The sequence below is a fragment of the Conger conger genome, chromosome 16 (genome assembly GCF_963514075.1).
Source record: "Conger conger chromosome 16, fConCon1.1, whole genome shotgun sequence".
Classification (NCBI taxonomy): Eukaryota; Metazoa; Chordata; class Actinopteri; order Anguilliformes; family Congridae; genus Conger; species Conger conger.
In genome coordinates, this window is record NC_083775.1 from 17,877,828 (window position 1) to 17,896,869 (window position 19,042).

The 19,042-nt window shown below is 42.5% G+C and overlaps 2 protein-coding genes across 5 annotated transcripts; both read right to left on the reverse strand.

The window, feature by feature from the left end:
* Positions 1–491: 491 nt before the first annotated feature.
* On the reverse strand, positions 492–6,803 carry LOC133115003 (uncharacterized). 2 transcript variants are annotated; one of them, XM_061224700.1, is made up of 7 exons: positions 6,438–6,803; positions 5,134–5,227; positions 4,482–4,569; positions 4,017–4,299; positions 3,423–3,516; positions 2,159–2,246; positions 492–2,069 (listed from the first exon to the last, which is right to left on the reverse strand). In XM_061224700.1, exons 1-7 carry the CDS (start codon positions 6,460–6,462, stop codon positions 1,578–1,580), a joined length of 1,164 nt encoding a protein of 387 aa, XP_061080684.1. In that variant the 5' UTR covers positions 6,463–6,803; the 3' UTR covers positions 492–1,577. The 2 variants fall into 2 exon arrangements, with proteins under 2 accessions (XP_061080684.1, XP_061080685.1); XM_061224701.1 differs by having other exon boundaries at positions 5,134–5,246.
* Positions 6,804–8,836: 2,033 nt separating this feature from the next.
* LOC133114757 (uncharacterized) lies at positions 8,837–18,754 on the reverse strand. 3 transcript variants are annotated; one of them, XR_009705573.1, is made up of 14 exons: positions 18,578–18,754; positions 17,848–17,938; positions 16,323–16,410; positions 15,899–16,169; positions 15,594–15,687; positions 13,910–13,997; positions 13,586–13,769; positions 13,268–13,361; positions 12,402–12,489; positions 11,901–12,255; positions 11,592–11,685; positions 10,781–10,868; positions 9,868–10,678; positions 8,837–9,394 (listed from the first exon to the last, which is right to left on the reverse strand). XR_009705573.1 is itself a non-coding variant. In XM_061224371.1 (13 exons), exons 1-13 carry the CDS (start codon positions 18,600–18,602, stop codon positions 10,196–10,198), a joined length of 2,043 nt encoding a protein of 680 aa, XP_061080355.1. In that variant the 5' UTR covers positions 18,603–18,754; the 3' UTR covers positions 8,837–10,195. The 3 variants fall into 3 exon arrangements, 2 of the variants coding, with proteins under 2 accessions (XP_061080355.1, XP_061080356.1); XM_061224371.1 differs by having other exon boundaries at positions 8,837–10,678; XM_061224372.1 differs by lacking the exon at positions 17,848–17,938 and having other exon boundaries at positions 8,837–10,678.
* Between the last annotated feature and the right edge of the window lie 288 nt (positions 18,755–19,042).

Below are 19,042 nucleotides of genomic sequence, written 5' to 3' on the forward strand. Positions count from 1 at the left end.
GTCAAATTATCTTATGAATTAAATTCGGCCTTACTCAATTTCATAATAGGTGAATCATCACCTTTGTTAATGGTTTAACCATACAGAATATTTTAAAAATAGTATTAAGCATAGTAACTTGACAGACAAGAATAGCCTACTTTACATGCCCGACACTTAGCTTGTGCATGTTCTTATCTAAAGTGAGTTTGTTGTCGGTGCATGTTCATAACAGCGAACAGGCTGTAATTGCATAAGAGAAACCTCCAGGGACACACCTTTCGGTGGTCACCAATGTCATTGCAACACGTGTTCTCATTTGAGCAAAGTGCCAGTCGGCCATTTTACCGTGGGGTCAAGAAGTCAAGATTGACTGTGAACCGGTACCTAATGCTACATGGGCACACTGTAGTAATGACATATGACGCCCAGAACCCTGTACAATGTTTACATCGCAGTGTATTGATATTAATAACTTATGTAGACAGTAGGCTACATGCGCACACACACTCTTCACGTTTTTCAATTATTTATTTTGTAGGCTGACAATTCACGGAATTCAAGGAATTATATACAAATAAATGGCACTGTGCCAGTCCTGCAGCTCTATGTTAATGGACACCAGAACCTCTTGGCAGACTATCTCATCCAGGTACTGCCAGGGGAGACGTGGCTGGCCACACCACATAACAATCCTGACAATTGTGTACTGACTTGCACAGGGTTTTTCCGACAGTGTGGTGAGCCGGGACCACCGTGGGCAACTGGACCACATTTGAGTATACCCGATTGCTGCCCTTTGCCAAGAGGTCATTTAGCTTCCCACTGTTGGCCAAGCCTGCCCAGTAGGCCAACGCCTCTGGACCCAGCAGCCAGGGCTACCTCAGTAGTCTCAATCCTCTTCCCATCCATACAGATGCAGGAAGTACATGATAGGAAGTGCAGGTTCCTCAATACCTTTGTCGGATATCATGGCTCTGTCAAAGACAAGAGTCTTACAGAACAGCAGGACCTATAAAGAGGCTCTTAACATTACATTAATGGCATTTGGCAGATGCTCTTATCCAGAGCGACGTACAGTTGATTAGACTTAGCAGGAGACAATCCTCCCCAGGAGCCTTGCTCAAGGACCCAACAGCTGTGCAGATCTTATTGTGGCTACACCGGGGATTGAACCACCGACCTTGCGGGTCCCAGTCATTTACCTTAACCACTACGCTACAGGCCACCCCACATCCACATAGGGCTGAATGGTAAGAGTAAGTCAAAATAAGGGCACATTAAAACTGGCTTGTTTCGTAAACGAGCAGGCATTTGGTTGTGCAATTGTTGAGCATGACTTTGTAGATCCTGCTCCCCTTCAAGACTCTGGTGTCTGGTGTCATGGACGGAGCCAAGATTCCCCACAAAGGTGTTGAGGAACCTCAACCATAACATCTGCCTGACAGTAGAGGACATCTGTAAGCCCTTGGAGGATGTCTGTGGCAGTGGTGTGGGTCCACAGTGTCCAGTGATGGGGGAATTAAGCAGACAGGTGAGATCACTGCTCCACATTAGTGTCCGGTGGAACTGAGTGAACTACATACAAGTAATACTATTTACAGTTTGTTGACCAATCTCTCGAAAAGGTCCAGGAATCTATTTGTGCTCTCCAGCGCGGCCCTGAAACGCTCTTCCTCTTTGGTGGCCTCCTCCTTCAGGAACTGGAGAATGTCTCCCTGACAGGTCCTTCTCCTTTTGGGGGATGGCGGACAGGCAGAGGTGCATGGCTCACAGTCCTCCTGCCTGAGGCTACTTGAGTAAGGGTGTGCCTCCTCGTAGTCTTCGTCGTCCCCCACCTCCTCCCCTTCCACCTCCACACACACCATGCTATAAGTGGCCTCCAAAGAATCAGGAGATGAGCCACTCTCATCCAAGGCCTCATCCCCCACACGTGCCGGGTTTTCTGCAACGCACGAGTCCATCAACACAGGTGGGTAGATGTATTGCCCCCCACCAACAGCCGCATGCATTGCATTAAACCATCGCCAAGTGGATGCTGTGGGCTCTCCGCTGTCTGTCCCCGTCCCAGTAGCAGAGCTTCGGAGTATCTACAAGGAATTGAGCAAGGGTGAAGGTGGGCCTACTGAACTGGTGTGACTGTGTTCCAATAGGTAAGGGCACCTATAAGCAACCTCACCTTATATTTACGCTTCATATTGTCCCACTTTTTTGAAACTTGTGCAGGGCTCACCTGGGCCTGCAGACCCATCTGCTGAAGAATTAGCCTGAGGAAAACAACAAGTGAACAAGTCATATCCAAGTGCCCCACAACAATTAGAGCCATGTCACAACATGTTTGTATGGAAGCCATTTACAGGGGCAGGCATGCTTCATTACCACTCTTAAATTGGGGATGTCATAAGTTATCATAGAATTTACTTTAATTGTTAAAAGACCATTGTAAATCCCTTCCTATCATTGAAAAAGCCTCACTGACATGTTGACTCTGCCTGTGTTTACACCTCTGCCTGTGTTTATAGTCCTTAAATTCGGGTTTCAAAATATGCATTTGACGGGCCGGCACTCTGTGCCAGAACATCTTATAGCTGTACAATAATTCAAGCTCATTGGTTGAAAATTGGTTCTAATTGCCACAAAAAATGGCGTTTCAATGTCAGCGCATTCACAGAGAAGGGGAGGGATAAACAGGGTTGTGGTTTGAGTGTGTTTGTTGCTCAAATTCCTCTCTTGACCATTAGAAGTGCAGAATTACCTATTGTACCTTTAAGTGTTATTTACTTTCACTTACTTAAATACTCTCTGTTCCAATATTTTTGCTCACCTAAAAATTGGGTTGTCTGATATCAAAGGTGCTAGGTTCGAAGCAATTTAACACATATAGGTGTAAATACCAGGAAATAAAAGCTGAAATTCTGAACTCTTGTCTCGTGTTCATCTTTTTATCTCAAGCCAAAATGTATTCAGTGTATTGCAAAAACAAAGCAATTGGCCTTGCTGTTCCAATGCTTTTGGAGGGGACTCTACGTATGTCCTTGACTTCCCACAAATGAAAGGTCACAGTCTTTAACCTCATATTACCATTTAATTACAAATCCAATGTACTGGAGTACAGAGCCAAAAGAGCAGAAATTGTAACACTGTCCAAGCCATTTACGGTTAATTGTGGGAGTTAATGGGGCAGAATACTAAGCTTGGGCACGCACGCAAAATTTCAAGTTCACAATTGCATCCAAGTGTGAGCACGGATGTTTTATAAATCAGGATATGAAGTCAGATAATAAATATAAGAATATAGGCAAGCATTTGCAATATGCAAATAAGCACATCTGAATTAAACTTTCTGGCTTATCTTTCTGTACAAAACCTTACAGGTGACATGTGACAGTTACAGGTGAAATGCCATTATCATAACCAACTAAAGAACTTTACTAATGACTCACTCCCAAGCTTTTTTGGCCGTGTGCTTCCTCCCTGTGAAGAGGTGATCACTTTCAGACCTCAGCCGAATGAGTGTACTGGTTTCCAGTTGTGTCCCTGTAAGAAATGACATTACATACCTGTAAGTAGCCTAAAGGGCAACCTGTAATATATGCATACAGCACTAAACCACAATGGCATATGTCAAGGGGGTTCACAAGCCAATATCACAAGCCAACCCCTTTGACCAAATACCTCCTCCTCTCACCCTTTTCCCTTTAATCCTGATTGGTGAGAAGCACGCCCCTCCACTATAATTGCCAATGGTCACCTGCCAATTTCCACAAATTGCTGGTGCTCTGCGTGTGCATACCAAGTAGTTTGAACTAAATCTTTTGAGTAACTGTAGCTTTGCAAGCTAAGTTTCTCTTTAGGGTAATGCGGCTGTAGTTCAAGGACTTTCAATGTGAAGTAAATTGTATCGTGTAAATACGCTTCCATAGTTTCTGTAACACTGTACAGTCAATTATAAAAAATAGTAATAGCCTAAAACATATGAATTGTATCAGTATAGGCTGCAAACACACATAAATATAGATATAATTTCTCAGTCATACAGGGGTGAAAAAAAGGCTCTGTGTCGTCGTCCTCATTCTCCACCTCCACTACACACGCCTGGCTACAAGCGGCCGCCACGGATCCATGAGGAGATGAGCAACTAGCATCCAAGGCCTCATCAGCCACATGTGTCGGCTTTTCTGCAGCACACGAGTCCATCTGGACAGGAAGATCGATAGGTTCTCCCCCGAAGGCCTCGTGCATTGCAGTAAACCACGGCCATGTGGCTGCTGTGGCCTCTCCCCCGACTGGCCCTGTGCCTGTAGCAGAGAATAGGAGTTCCTACAAGGAAATTAGATGAAGACGAGACAAGGGCAAAGGTGATATAAGGGGAGGGTAAATTTGGAGCCTTCTGAACAAGTGTAAATGTGTTTCACTACACAAGAGCATTTGAGAGCATGCATCAAATGGAAAACATCACACAAAACATCAGCGCTGAGCACTAATCACAAATTTTCCCTCACCTTATATTTCCGCTTCAGAGTTTCCCACTTCCTTGTGGCTTGTATGCGGCTGACATGGCCCTGCAGGCCCATCTTCTGAAGAATTTCCCTGAGAAAAACAACACAATATACAGTAACATGCTGTACCCAAGTGCTCTACAGCACTTACGGCCACAATAAGTCTGTGTGTTAGCCATTTACAGGGGCAGGCACGCTTCATTATCACAATTCAGTGATTTTAACATTTGCATACAACTGACTACTTTAACACATTGCCCAGACCAGGACATGAATCACCATGAGTGGTTCCTTCAACGTTAGCCTATGACATGCAGGAATACCTCAGAGAAGGATGCAAGTGAAGTGTTAGTACTCTGTAAATAGACTAAAAGACTAACCCCACCCGCAGTCTCACTTTTTCCTCAAATGTCTCCAAACATAACAAACTACAATTACAAAGTTATTGCGGCTTAATTAACAACTTAGGACTCTACGCTAACATTTTTTCCCCACATTCTCCTCAGTTGAAAAATGTAGGATTACACTAATCCATATAAATGTTATAAATCTGAAATTAAAATTGTTTGCCGTATTGCCAGATTTTTTCTACAAAATATGTTACAGCTGAGATTACATCATCATGCACTACTACAGAACTTCACTGATCACTCACTCCCAAGCTTTTTTGGTTGTATACTTCTTCCCCGTGAAGAGGTGATTGTTTTCAAACCTCAGTCGAATGAGCCTGGCAGTTTCCTTGTCTGTCCCTGTAAGAAATGGCATTACCTGTAAGTAAAGGGGAACCTTATGTATAAACCACAACGGCATGTATCAAGGGGCTTCATAAGCCCATCTTTCAAGTAATATCCAAAAACATACTAAATGCATCAGTAAGACAGCAAATACAGAGATTGAAATTACTTATTTCTCAGTTGAACAAAGAGTGAGTGGAAAAAAAACGGTTATGAACCAGAAGCAGAATTAGCAGGGGTGCCCTGCATATCCCACCCAGCAGCCATGGGGGCCCCGGAGTATCCAAACATAGACACTAACATAAACCTAATTTATGAAAGAAAATGTCCGGTGAATGCTGACAGACAGGCAACAGTGAGTATTGTTTGTTTTAAAAAATAAATTCTACATATTTTTCAATCAGAGCTGATGTTGTAATGTATCGTACCTCTTCCTTTGTGTTGTTCGAAGCGTGATGCTCTATTTAATCATCGACCATTTGCCAAAAAACTTCAGTGCATACAGTAAAATGTTTCAATTTAGCTTCAAGCACCGAGCCAGAGCAGCCTCATACCAGCCTAATACTGGTGCAATGTGTTCAGGGTTCATGCTGCAATTTGTTGAAACAATGGTGCAGTTGTTTGGACACATATTGTCATTATGACGAAGATGGAAGTGAAACGTGATATTTATTTACATCCTTTAAAAGGGTATTTGTTTGTTACTGGAAGCATTATACAACACTGATATATATTTATGGGACAGAGCAGCCGCCTGTTTGTATGATCATAATGAATTTATCATTTTATAATGAATTTATGATCATGAGGGAAAGACTTCATCGGTCACCACTTGTAATAGGTACACCTTTCTATTATTATTGCTCTCGCACCCAGGTATGGCAGGATAGCTCCACCCCCGTTTAAAACGTAAGGCAGAAAGCTTGCGTGTTCAACGTAAAGCTGTTGCAGATGAAAACATGTGCTGTTTATTATTCGCTGTTATTTTCTTGCTGTAGTTATTTTCCAGATGCATTCATATATGCTAAACGTGGCATAGTACATAACATACGTACGGCGAAATAAAATGTTTTGAAAGGACCGTGGTAATATGAGATCTAAGCATCACGTTTTTACACTCTTTTTCACGATTAAAAGTGATTTTTGTTTGTCCTAAAAAGTGTTCTTGCGGATTATCTTACTTAAAGCGCTATATAATCAATTAAAACGAATTGTGTGCACTTACATTTATATTGGAGAGTTCCTGCCATGTTTCAAACTTGGACAGATTTGGAGAAGTAGCTTGATCATTTATATGCCACACGTCCCGACAGAAAAAATACTTCTGTAAAGACCGCAGCTGTGGAGTACCCTCGCTGAAACCTCCTCGTCCCTCCGCTAGCTTGCTTGCTCTTACAATCGGAATGTCCTTAAAGATGGCGGACCTCCATCGATTTCCGGTCAAGCAAGTATAATCATATCATAGACATGAATATATAATTCAGTTCAGTCAGTAGAATCGAGGAGGCGAGGACAGATCACGGATAAAATAAACGAATGGAATGAGACCCATGGCTAGGAATTACAGCATCCTTTTGGTGTGAAAAGTTGCTTGGGGAGCCCAAAATACCATTTAGCTCGGTGACCGCCCAGTACTGATATCCACAGTGTCGCAGCGCCACCTGTTGGATGGGGGCTACTACTACAAAAGATTATCTGTCGGCCGTGCTGGGGGACAATGGCAACAGGATGATGTCAAGTGTGATCAGAGATGGGGAAAAATACATACAAAATACCCCAAATGTAAATGTATCAAAATAAACGACAAAATAGCTACTGCAAACAAAAAATGTATCAAAATAAAATAAAGTCTTTTGTATTTGTAAAATATGGGCGGCACGGATGGTGCAGTGCGTAGCACTGCCGCCTCACAGCAAGGAGGTCCTGGGTTCGAATCCCAGTCGGCCGGGGCCTCTCTGTGCGGAGTTTGCATGTTCTCCCCGTGTCTGCGTGGGTTTCCTCCGGGTGCTCCGGTTTCCTCCCACAGTCCAAAGACATGCACGTTAGGCTGATTGGAGAGTCTAAATTGCCCGTAGGTATGAGTGTGTGAGTGAATGGTGTGTGTGCCCTGCGATAGACTGGCGACCTGTCCAGGGTGTATTCCTGCCTTTTGCCCAATGTATGCTGGGATAGGCTCCAGCCCCCCTGCGACCCTGATCAGGATAAGCGGGTTCAGATAATGGATGGATGGATGGATGTATTTGTAAAATAAAATACAATTTGTATTTGCAAAATAAAATACAATTTGCAGTGAGCATTAGATCAATGGTTCAAAAGCCTTCACTCCGTATACAGTACCTGCCAAAGGTATGGTAACAGTAAAATTAACAATTTGTTATTTTTGATATGTACTAACAGCATTTGCATTTGGGATCAATAGGCAATCAGCTTGCATACTTACATGTTTTATCATTTTACAGAAACAGCTCTTTTTGTGTTGAGCAAAAAAAAACTGTTGCTTGGGAATTTCTTTTTGCATGGACTGTTCACACAGAAGTTTCTGTGCATTATATTTCCCGCTGTTTCTGTGGACTGGATTTGATGCGGTTTCTGTGCACTGGATTTGACTATGTTTTTGATATGGTGTTTTTTATTATGATGTTTTTTGATGTCTTAAGTTTTTTAGTGACGTAATATGGTTTCTTCATATCTGGATTTTGATTTTGCTTCTGGTGATTTTAAAGGAGGACATTTTAATATAATACTTTGAAAACCAATTAATGACAAACACAATCAGATGATATATAAAGGAGGGTAGGGAGGGACGGGGAGAGGTGCAGCTTGAAGAGGTGTGTCTTCAGTTTGCGCTTGAAGATGGATGACCTCCATGGGGAGTTTGTTCCACCACCGTGGAGCCAGAACAGACAGTAGTCGTGAGCGGGAGGTGGAAGTTCGGAGAGGGGGAGGCACCAGGCTGCCTGTGGTTGGTGAACGAAGAGGTCTGGCAGGGGTGTAGGGTCTGATGATTTTTTGGAGGTAAGCTGGGGCAGACCCCTTGACTGCTTGGAAGGCTAGCACCAATGTTTTGAATTTGATGTGAGTCATGACAGGCAGCCAGTGGAGGGAAGTAAGCAGTTCAAACATGGACATTAATAAGGATGTAGGAAAATGCACTGATGGATAGATGTAGGTCATACCAATGCTAAAACAATACATTGTTTTCAATGTGTTTAGTTTAAAACAAAATGTATTATACTTTAAACCATTTTGCTAGCTTGCTAATGGTACATGTTGTCATTGACAGCAAGTGTAACGGCAAGTGGCACCAAAATGAGCCACCAAAAGCTGTGTTGGGATTCCGCCCAGTTGGAACTCAGCATTTATGAACCAGTGCTATAATAGTGCAGGGGCTTTGGTCACCAGAAATAGACCAACATAAAGAAAAGCGGTCATATGACACCCTAAACATTTGACTGTACAAGGTTTGCATTGCAGTGTTGTGTGAACTTATGTGAACGGTCATCTACATGAACACATACTGCACCGGCTTGGCCACAGTTCATCCAAAAGTGTGGCATGCTGGGCCTCCGATGCCATGTGGCAATTGGACCACATTGGTGTAAGAAAAAGGAAGGTCTCTCGAGCTTGATTAAAATCATGTTTATTTACAGGAACGGCAGTTGTCAGAAATACATGAAACATATTCTGAATCAGTCTGAATCCAGAACCTTTGTAGTGATGACTTTTTATACCATTCCAAGCCAGGGATGCCATTGTACACAAGAATAGAAAGGATGTAGTGAATCTGTGACACCTATCAATTAGGCTGTAGTGCTGCCCTTCACCAGGAAGTCATTTGGCTGCCCACTGCTGGAGAAACAGTGTAGGTTGACCAATACTTTGCATATTAGGCCAACAGCTTGGTGTTCTTCAAGTGTGTGGGTGCCATGTCCACACCAAGGCTGCGTTCGATTCCAAAAAAGATATGCTTTCTTCCTGGAATACCTCTAACAGGAAGCTCCAAGAATACCAGGAATACCTCAACAGGAACTCATCCCATCCATACAGGGAGGAGGCACAATGCAAAGGGAAGGTCAAGTTCCTCAGTACATTCATGGGATATCCTGGCCCTGGCCAAGATGATAAGAGTCTTGAAGAGTGGCAGGATCTACGAAGAGGCCCTGTACCCTCCTCCAGGCAGGGCTGTATATAAAGGGTAGGGGTAAGTTAAAATAAGGGTGAGCGAAAAGTGTTTATCATCTCACCATATAATTGTATTGTTGCAATAGCATGGTCTCAAATTGAGATATCATGCCTGAAAACTGTCACCTGTAACTGAGTTACAAGTTTACAAAATATGTCTGACTTGATATATAAGAAAATTATAGCATTTTGGTTTACCAAAACAGGACAGGCTATATGAATAGTATTCAATGAGAACATGGATGTGACTTAACAGTTTGGTAATAGCAAAATTACCGAACACATGAATGTTTATTGTAATGCTGTGATGATTATCCCACTATTAATTGTATCTCTATTGCCCACCCCACCTTCACGGTACTTGTGAGCGATGGAGGCTAGCCCTGCATCAACCATCCTGCTGTGGCCATCATCGAGAGCCACTGTTAAGGAGGGTATAGAGCCGCTTAACCCACCACCATGACGAGACTCACCCCATAATTCAGCAGGCTTTTGGCATGTTGAAGATACACTGGAGGTGCCTGCTCTCCAAGGCTCTTAAGGTGGACCACACCTTTGGTCATCACCACTTGTACTGTGCAACTGTTGCATGGTCTTGTTGATCCTGCTCCTCTTCCAAATAGGTGTCACGGCTGGAGCAGAGTGAGCCCAAAAGGTGTTGAGGAACCTCAACCACAACATCTGCCTCACATTGGGTGACATCCTTTAGCCCATGGAGGACGACAGGGGCATGGCTCCATCAGGTCCAAAATCGACTGGTGGGGCAACTCACTGCTTCACATACGTGTCCCATGGAACTATTTACAGTTTGTTGACCAATCTCTCGAAAAGGTCCAGGAATCTATTTGTGCTCTCCAGAGCGGCCCTGAAACGCTCTTCCTCTTTGGCGGCCTCCTCCTTCAGGAACTGGAGAATGTCTCCCTGACAGGTCTTTCTCCTTTTGGGGGATGGGGGACAGGCAGAGGTGCATGGCTCACTGTCCTCCTGTGTGTGGCTTCCAGGCTGTGCCTCATCTTCACCCTCCTCTCCATCCTCCTCCTCCTCCCTCTCCTCTTCCCTCTCCTCCTCCTCCCCCTCCACCTCCACACACACCACACTATAAGTGGGCGATCCAGGAGAAGATGAGTCACTGGCATCTGAGGCCTCATCAGCCACACGTGCTGGGTCTTCTGCGACACACGAGTCACCGGCGACAGCGTCACGCATTGCAGTGAACCACGGCCAAGTGGCTGCTGTGGCCTCTCCCCCGACTGGCCCCATTCCGGCAGCAGAGCGTTGGAGTTCCTACAAGGAAAGAAGCAAGGTGAAGGTCCGCCATGAGCCTACTGAACAGGAATGACCGTGTGTCACTCAGCATCACACAGCACTGAGCAGTTGTAATCTCACCTCATACTTTTGCTTCAGATTGTTCCACTTCTTTGCAGCTTGTGCAGAGCTCACGTGGCCCTTTAGGCCCATATGTTGAAGAATTCCCCTGAGAAAAACAACATGTAAACATGCTGTACCCAAGTGCCCCACAATTACAGCCATGTCACAACATGTTTATGTGTTAGTGGGAAGGCATCACTTACATTTGGGATGTCAGAAGTTATCATTTGCATTTAATAAGATTACTTTAACACAGCCAAGATCAGTACATGAATCACAGTATACAGGAGTGATTCTGTCAACATTAGCCAAAGTCATGTAGGAATACCTTAGAGAAGAATGAAGTGCTCTATAATTAAAATCTAACCCTACCCACAGTCTCACGTTCTTCAAATGTCCCCAAGCAAGACTGGAACTATGATGACAGATTGTGGTTTCTACAATCTCACTCAGGGCTCTACGCAAACATCTTTTTTCAAAGGAGCACATGTGCTCTTTAGTTTTGGAGCACATTAGTGCATCCAAATTAGTAGATTCTCCAAAATTATTTTTCCAGTTAGCACACACATTTTCAGGAGCAAATGCTACTAAAATGGGAGCACTGTAGAGCACAGCAACTATGGAGATATCAAAATGTAACTCCGTATGGGTATTTCACTGTGGTCATCATACATTTGTAACACCACGTCAGATACTAAATATAAGCATATAGGCAACATATCCAATATGGAATCTGAAGTTAACCCTTTTCTTGGCTTATCGAAAGTATTTCCGTGCAAAAGTTTTGTCAAAGACATCATGCACTACAGAAAATGTACTCATGACTCACTCCCAAGCTTTTTTGGCCGTATGCCTCCTCCCCGTGAAGAGGTGATCACTTTCAGACCTCAGCAGAATTAGGCTGAGAGTTTCCACCTGTGTCCCTGTAAGAAATGGCATTATAGACCACTAAGTAAAGGGCAACATGTAATATCTCTGTATAGCCCAAAATCACAACAGTATGTGTCAAATGGCTTCACAAGCCCATACTTCATCTATGAATTATGTACAATAAATTATGGAAAATAGCAATATCCAAAAACATTGTGCCATGAAAAAGTATTTTCTGCTCTGTACCAATATTATTTCTCATTCGTACAAGGGTAAGGAGAAAAACGATGCCTGTCCTCTTCCTCCTCTTCCTCCTCTTCTTCTTCTTCTTCTTCTTCTTCTTCTTCCTCCTCCTCCTCTTCCTCCTCCTCCTCCTCCTCCTCCTCCTCCACACAGGCCTGACTACAAGCGGCCGCCACGGATCCATGAGTGGATGAGCGACTGGCATCCAAGGCCTCATCAACCACATGTGTCGGCTTTTCTGCTGCACACGAGTCCATCTGGACAGGAAGATCCATAGGTTCTCCCCCGAAGGCCTCGTGCATTGCAGTAAACCACTGCCAAGTGGCTGCTGGGAGATCTGCCTTGTCTGACCCCGTCCCTGTAGCAGAGCGTCGGAGTTCCTGCAAGGAAAGAAGCAAGGGTGAAAGTGAGCCATGAGCCTACTGAATAGGAACAAATGTGTGTCACCATGCAAGATGACCTAAAAACACCCAAATGACAAACATCAGACAGCACCGAGCACTTACTATCACAAATTGAACCTCACCTTATACCTTTGCTTCAGATTGTCCCACTTTTTTGCAATTTGTGTGGGGCTCACCTGGCCCTTCAGGCCGATCTGTTGAAGAATTTCCCTGAGAAAAACAACACAAGTAAACATGCTGTATCGAATTGCCCTACAACACTTACAGCCATGTCACAACATGTTTGTGTGTTAGCCATTTACAGGGGCAGGCATGCCTCATTATCACAATTCAGTTTAGGAAATCAGAAGTTATCATTTGCAATGTTCCCTTAGACTCTCAAAGCATATGCTAGATGAAGATCAAGCAATAATTTTTGATGTAGAGCTTGTTTGAAGGTTAGAGGTCAATAGGCACTTCCTTAGTATTCATGGTATACAATTCAACAAACAATCCTTTACTTTTTTATATTTTAATATATGCTTATAAATTAACCATGTACCAATCAGATATAGTCATCGATGTTAAGAGTAAACCACTTTTTCATGATTAAAAAGTAGGGACTGCCCCCCTTTCTTCAGTTCAGGCTTGTCCACCTGTCCAAGTGACTCTTTCTGCACGAACAAATTATTTTCTTTTCTGGTTTACCTTTTAATGCTTGGTTATTATAAGGGGAGAATTTTATCTGCTCAACAACTGACATCAAAAACAGGATTCAGTGCAGCCACCAATCAATAAGCAATAACTATAATCCAGCAGGGCAGTGAGCATTCTGTTTTTATCATGTCCATAGTATTCGGTGATTACTGTGCAACCTATAAGTGGATGCATAACAGAATACAAGAACAATATTTTTTATGAACACATTTTGCCTTCTTGCCAATTGTTCTGTGCAAAATACAGGGAAGATTACATTATCAGGCACTACAGAACTTTACTGACGACTCACCGCCAAATCTTTTTGGATGTATGCCTCTTCCTTGAGAAGAGATGATCATTTTCAGACCTCAGTCGAATGAGTCTGACTATTTCCTCAACTGTCCCTATAAGAAATGACATGATAGACCAATAAGTAAAAGGGAACTGGTCATGTCTGTGTATTAACCTAAATCACAACGTCATATGCCAATGGGCTTCACAAGCATATATCTCAGATGGGAAATCTGGACAACAAATGATGCAAAATAGTAATAGCGTAAAACATATGCATCAGCATCTGGCAGAAAATGCCCAAATGGATAGAAAGGCTATCGTTTCTCAGTCGTACAAGCGTGAGGAGGAAAGGCCTGTGCGTCGTCTTCCTCCACCTCCTCATCAGGCATATTTGCCGGGTTTTCTGCAATAGTTTCCCCCCCGCCGATGGCCTCGTGCATTGCAGTAAACAACGGCCAAGAGGCTGCAGTGAGCTCTCCACTGTCTGACCCCGTGCCTGCAGCAGAGCGTCGGAGTTCCTACAATTAAAAAAGCAAGGGTGAAAGTGAGCCATGAGCCTACTGAACAATGTGTCACTATGTAAGAGCACCTAAAAACACCCATCAACTGACAAACATCACACAGCACTGAGCACTTACTGTCACAAATTTAACCTCACCTTATACTTTTGCTTCAGATTGTCCCACTTTTTAGCAATTTGTGTGGGGCTCACTTGGCCCTGAAGGCCCATCTGCTGAAGAAGGTCCCTGAGAAAAACAAGACAAATAAACATGCTGTATCGAATTGCCCTACAACACTTACAGCCTCATCACATGTTTGTACGTAAGCCATTCGGTGCATAGCATAACATAGCATAACATTTTTGAACTAGTGTGATTAATTGATAGATCCTGCAATAAAGTGTATATTGAGTATAGAGTGTATATTGCTATGATCTCATTCACATAGGCCTACAGTATTTCCATCTGGATAAATGTATACCAGCAGATATATAGCTTACATGTATGTATGTATATGGAACTATACATAATAATTAACATTTGTCCGAAAGTAATTGAGCAATTAAACAAAGTCATGGCTAACTACTGTGCATTCAGTCATTCAATGATCGTGTCACCCACAAATCACTTTGATTATCACTCAAGGAATACATTTCATAATGTTATATGTAATATATACAATTCATTTTGTATCTATTGAATTTATCAAAATAATAATATGCTGCTATGTTACTGCTATGCACATAATTAGGAATAAATGGGTCTTGTTCTGCACAAAATGAATATAAACAACAGGGCAGTAGCATGTTGTGAAATATCTGTGGAGATACTTTGATGAGGAGCAGGCTGATGTTAGCGTTAGGGCTGATCAATTTCATTTCCTGTCTTTTGAGGCTTTCAGCAAATGCAAACATTTCACTTAAAACATAGTTTATTGTGATGAATTTCCTTATTTTTTACACTGGGAGGTTCGATTAATACTTGATAGGTCATTACAAATATGCATTCAAAATAAAACCCTTGGCTGAGAACTTTAAAAATCTACTTGGCCCACTAGCCATCTGTTTAACTGTCCCCATTTCTTCTACGCGGATGCCATTTACTGGCATTTACTTCATCTAACTTTTTAAGGATATCCAAAACACAGAAATGCGCAATGTAGAAATACCAAGATCAGTAGTTGTCACACCCATTGCCATTGTAGTAGACCTCTGAAACGGCACTTGGTTTTGAAGATTGGAGGTTTGGAGATTGGTTTTGAAACAGGTGAGATATGCCATTCTGAATGGAATTGCCAACCAACGCAAACAAATACCGTGCTCACTTGGGCTGATAATACTTGAATTACGACTAGACGCAGGTACTGCACTAAATTCCTATGCCTTCCATGAGGGCCCCTGGCTCCAGACACTGAGCTCCTCAAGGACAATGAGAAGTTAGCAATTTTGCATTTACATGTGTGTATGTATGCCAGATTGTATATACAAGATATTACATTAACTAATCATTTTTGTCCATCTTGTTATGTATAAATGACTATTCTGCAGAAACAAATCCCATTTATTTTCCTTGTCATGGTTTACCTTGTCACGCCTGGTTATGATATATTTCTCTGCTCAACAGTTGACATCACAAACAGGATTCTACTTGCAGCCACAGGGCAGTGAGTATTTTGTCTTTACCACATCCTTAGAATGCTGTGATTGCTGTGCAATTTATAGGTGGACGCATTAGAGAATACAATGAACTCTTTTGGTATATTGCCAATTTCTCTTTGCAAAATCTTTGAGCTACAGGGAAGATTACATTATCAGGCACTACAGAACTTTACTGACGACTCACCGCCAAACTTTTTTGGATGTATGCCTCTTCCCCGTGAAGAGGTGATCATTTTCAGACCTCAGTCGAATAAAGCTGACTGTTTCCTCAACTGTCCCTGTAAGAAATTACAGACCTATAGGTTAAAAGCAAATCTCTTTGTATAACCATAGATCACATCATATGCCAAAGGGCTTCACAAGCCAATATGTGAGACATGATTACGTACAGTAAATAATGAAAAATAGACAGCGGCTAAAACATAAGCATTGCATCAGTCAACAACAGTAAATGGACAAATAGAGAGGATATTATCATTTCAGTCATACAAGTGTATGGAGAAAAGGCCAGTGTGTCATCCTCCAGCTCGACCACAATCATCTGGCTACAGGCGGCCGCCACAGATCCAGGAGATGAACCACTGGCATCTGAGGCATCATCAGCCATGTGTGCCGGGTTTTCTGCAACATCCATGAGGACAGGAAGGTTGATAGATTTCCCCCCACCGATGGCCTCATGCATTGCACTAAACCACGGCCAAGTGTCTGCTGTGACTTCTCCATTGTCTGACCCCGTCCCTGTAGCAGAGCGTCTGAGTTCCTACAATTACAGAAGCAAGGGTGAAAGTCTGCCATGAGCCTACTGAACAGGAATAAATGTGTGGCACCATGCAAGATGACCTAAAAACACCCAAATGACAAACATCACACAGCACTGAGCACTGAGCACTTACTATCGCAAATTTAACCTCACCTTATACCTTTGCTTCAGATTGTGCCACTTTTTTGCGACCTGCGCAGAACTCAACTGGCCCTGTAGGCCTATCTGTTGAAGAATTCCCCTGAGAAAAAACAACACAAGTAAACATGCCGTACCCAAGTGCCCTACAACCATTACAGCCATGTCACAACATGTTTGTGTTAGCCATTTACAGGGGCAGGCATGCTTCATTATCACAATTCAGTTTGGGAAATCAGAAGTTTGCATACAAACTCACTACTTTAACACATGGCCCAGACCAGGATGTGCATCATGGCACAGAGGACTGATCAATTACTCAATCCTCCTATCCTCTACAGGGATCTGTGACATAGCCCTAGACTGGATTACATCCAATCTCTCTGACTGGTCCTCCCAGGTAACCTGGGCTGGTAGAGTATCAACCCCTCATCCCTGTGTTACAGGAGTTCCCCAGGGAACATTGCTGTGGTGACCTGGGCATGCAGGTTCTTCCTGTACAACATCTAGAGAATCAACTCAGCTCCTCGTACAAGCACCGGCGTTAAAACTCACGGTTCTTTAGCTAAAACAGTTCCTTGTTTTGTAACATGTGGGTGGTAAAACAAGTGTGGGGGCATCTCACCTTCTCTGCATTTTGGAAATCCACATACTACAACCAATAAGGTAATGTCAGAGTCGTTTTCATGACAAGTGTACAGCGGACCAAATGCATAATAGTTTCTCATTCTAAAATGTTCTAACTCGGAAAAACGTTGATAGAATGTCCATTGTTTATTAAGAATTTATCTGGAGGAATAATTATTGTTGTCCGTTTTGCCATTGTAGCCTATACTTCTACAAAAGTACTTAGAAATGCTACATTTTGTATAGGCTCTGTTGAACACTATGAGCCCAGTATCTCTGAACAGTATTTGTAATTTAGTTGTTCCTTGTGTAAGAAAATTCAGTATAACTTCAGCTCATCGAAGAACCAACTTCGGGCATATTATTGAAGTGACTACTACAAAGCATTTCAGCTAATGACATTATGTTGCCAACAGTGTATAATTTGTTTGGCTTCCATAAAAATAAAAAATAAGGTTTTTTGTTTTTTTTTGCCTGCATAACGAATAGTTATTGGGATTTTATGGCAAAAATGGTTGACTTTCTGCAACAAAGAATTTATTTTGTGATGCCTACGTCACTGTAGTGAAAAGGGTTCAAGAATAGTAACTATTTTATTTTGGGTATGTAATTTTTAAGCTTGTGTCAAGAAAAGGGGAGATACTTAAGGGGTTAGACTGATATTTATCACAGACGTATATTAATCACAATACATGTCAAAACCCCTCAGTTACGTAACCCCTCATGGATTGGGAACACCAAATCAGATACTAAATATAAGCAGATAGGCAAGCATTTCCAATACGCACATTGATGTGGTCAGTGTAAGTAAATCTGAAATGAACCCTTTTTTGGCTTACAGTCAAATTTTCTGTGCAAAATCTGTGTTACAGATGGCATCATCATGCACAATAGAACTTTAGTCATGACTCACTCCCAAGCTTTTTTTTTTGTATGTTTCTTCCCCGTCAAGAGGCGATTTTCAGACTTCAGCCGAATGAGACTAGCAGTTTCCTCATCAGTCCCTGTAAGAAATGACATTACAGACAGGTCTGTAAGTAAAGGGGCCCATTGATGCAGCATCTTCAGGGTTTATGCTGAAATGTTTTGCGCAGTCACCTATGAGTATGATCATAGACGTTCTTACAAAATGAAATACATGCCTATATAAAAGTTCTGATCACTCCTAGAGCCACCAAGTGCAGCATGCCTGTTATGTTCTTGCATCATACCCAGGTATGGCACGCTAGCTCCGCCCCTGCTTTGAACACAAGGCAGGCAGCTTGTGTGTTCGTGTTAAGGCTGATGCGGGAGAAAACACGTACCGCGATTGTTGAGCCAACGAGTTATTGCGAGTTATTTCCCGAATGCATTCAACGGGATGAACATGTGACAAAACGTAAAATATTGCATAGCCTCATACTGCGAAATTGAATAAGGTTTTGAAAGGACTCTGGTTAACGTTAAGCATTGAAGGTTCTTTCTAACTTCCGTTTCATGCAGTCTTTAAATATGCAGTCACAATATGGGGGAAAGAACGTCAGAAATATAACGATTACGCTTAGGTAACTATAATGTTAATTAAAAAAACCTAACTTCTGTCAGTCCTGAAGAATGGATTTAAGGCGCTTTATAATATATTCAAATCAGCTGTAAGCACTTACATTTGTACGCCTGTATTCCCTCCATGTTTCGAACTGTGACATATATTGAGGTGTGGATAATTTACATGCCACGCGTTCCGAAAGGAAAAATACTTCTGCCAAGGCTGCACTTGTGGAGTATCCTCGCTGAAACCTCCTCGTTCCTCGACTCGGTCCTCCGAAGGGGATGGGAATGTCTTTAAAGATGGCGGACCTCAATCGACTTCCGGGTCACGCAAGGACAGAGGAGACGAGGGCGGATCCAGAGATTTCCACGGATAAAATAAACGATTTAAATGCCCCCACTAAAATTACACGTTTAGTAACGTTACAAAAATTATTCAAGTAAATAAAATGAATTGGCTAATTTTGTACTTGGTCCTTTTTTTCTGAGATACTCAAACCACCAAAATTATTCCACGGTCAAAGTCACTTGGATAAATTTTTTTCCCCATTCTGATGGTTGATGTGAACATTAACTGAAGC

Excerpts from the sequence above, each read along its gene's own strand:
- LOC133115003 (XM_061224700.1), bottom strand. The coding sequence starts at position 6,462 with ATGGCAGGAACTCTCCAATATAAAT. Across the intron at positions 5,228-6,437 it reads AGGAACTCTCCAATATAAAT|GGACAGACAAGGAAACTGCC; the intron begins GTAAGTGCACAC and ends CATTTCTTACAG. Across the intron at positions 4,300-4,481 it reads CTCTGAAGCGGAAATATAAG|GAACTCCTATTCTCTGCTAC; the intron begins GTGAGGGAAAAT and ends ATTTCCTTGTAG.
- LOC133114757 (XM_061224371.1), bottom strand. The coding sequence starts at position 18,602 with ATGGAGGGAATACAGGCGTACAAAT. Across the intron at positions 17,939-18,577 it reads GGGAATACAGGCGTACAAAT|GGACTGATGAGGAAACTGCT; the intron begins GTAAGTGCTTAC and ends CATTTCTTACAG. Across the intron at positions 10,869-11,591 it reads ACGGCCAAAAAAGCTTGGGA|GGGAATTCTTCAACATATGG; the intron begins GTGAGTCATGAG and ends TGTTTTTCTCAG.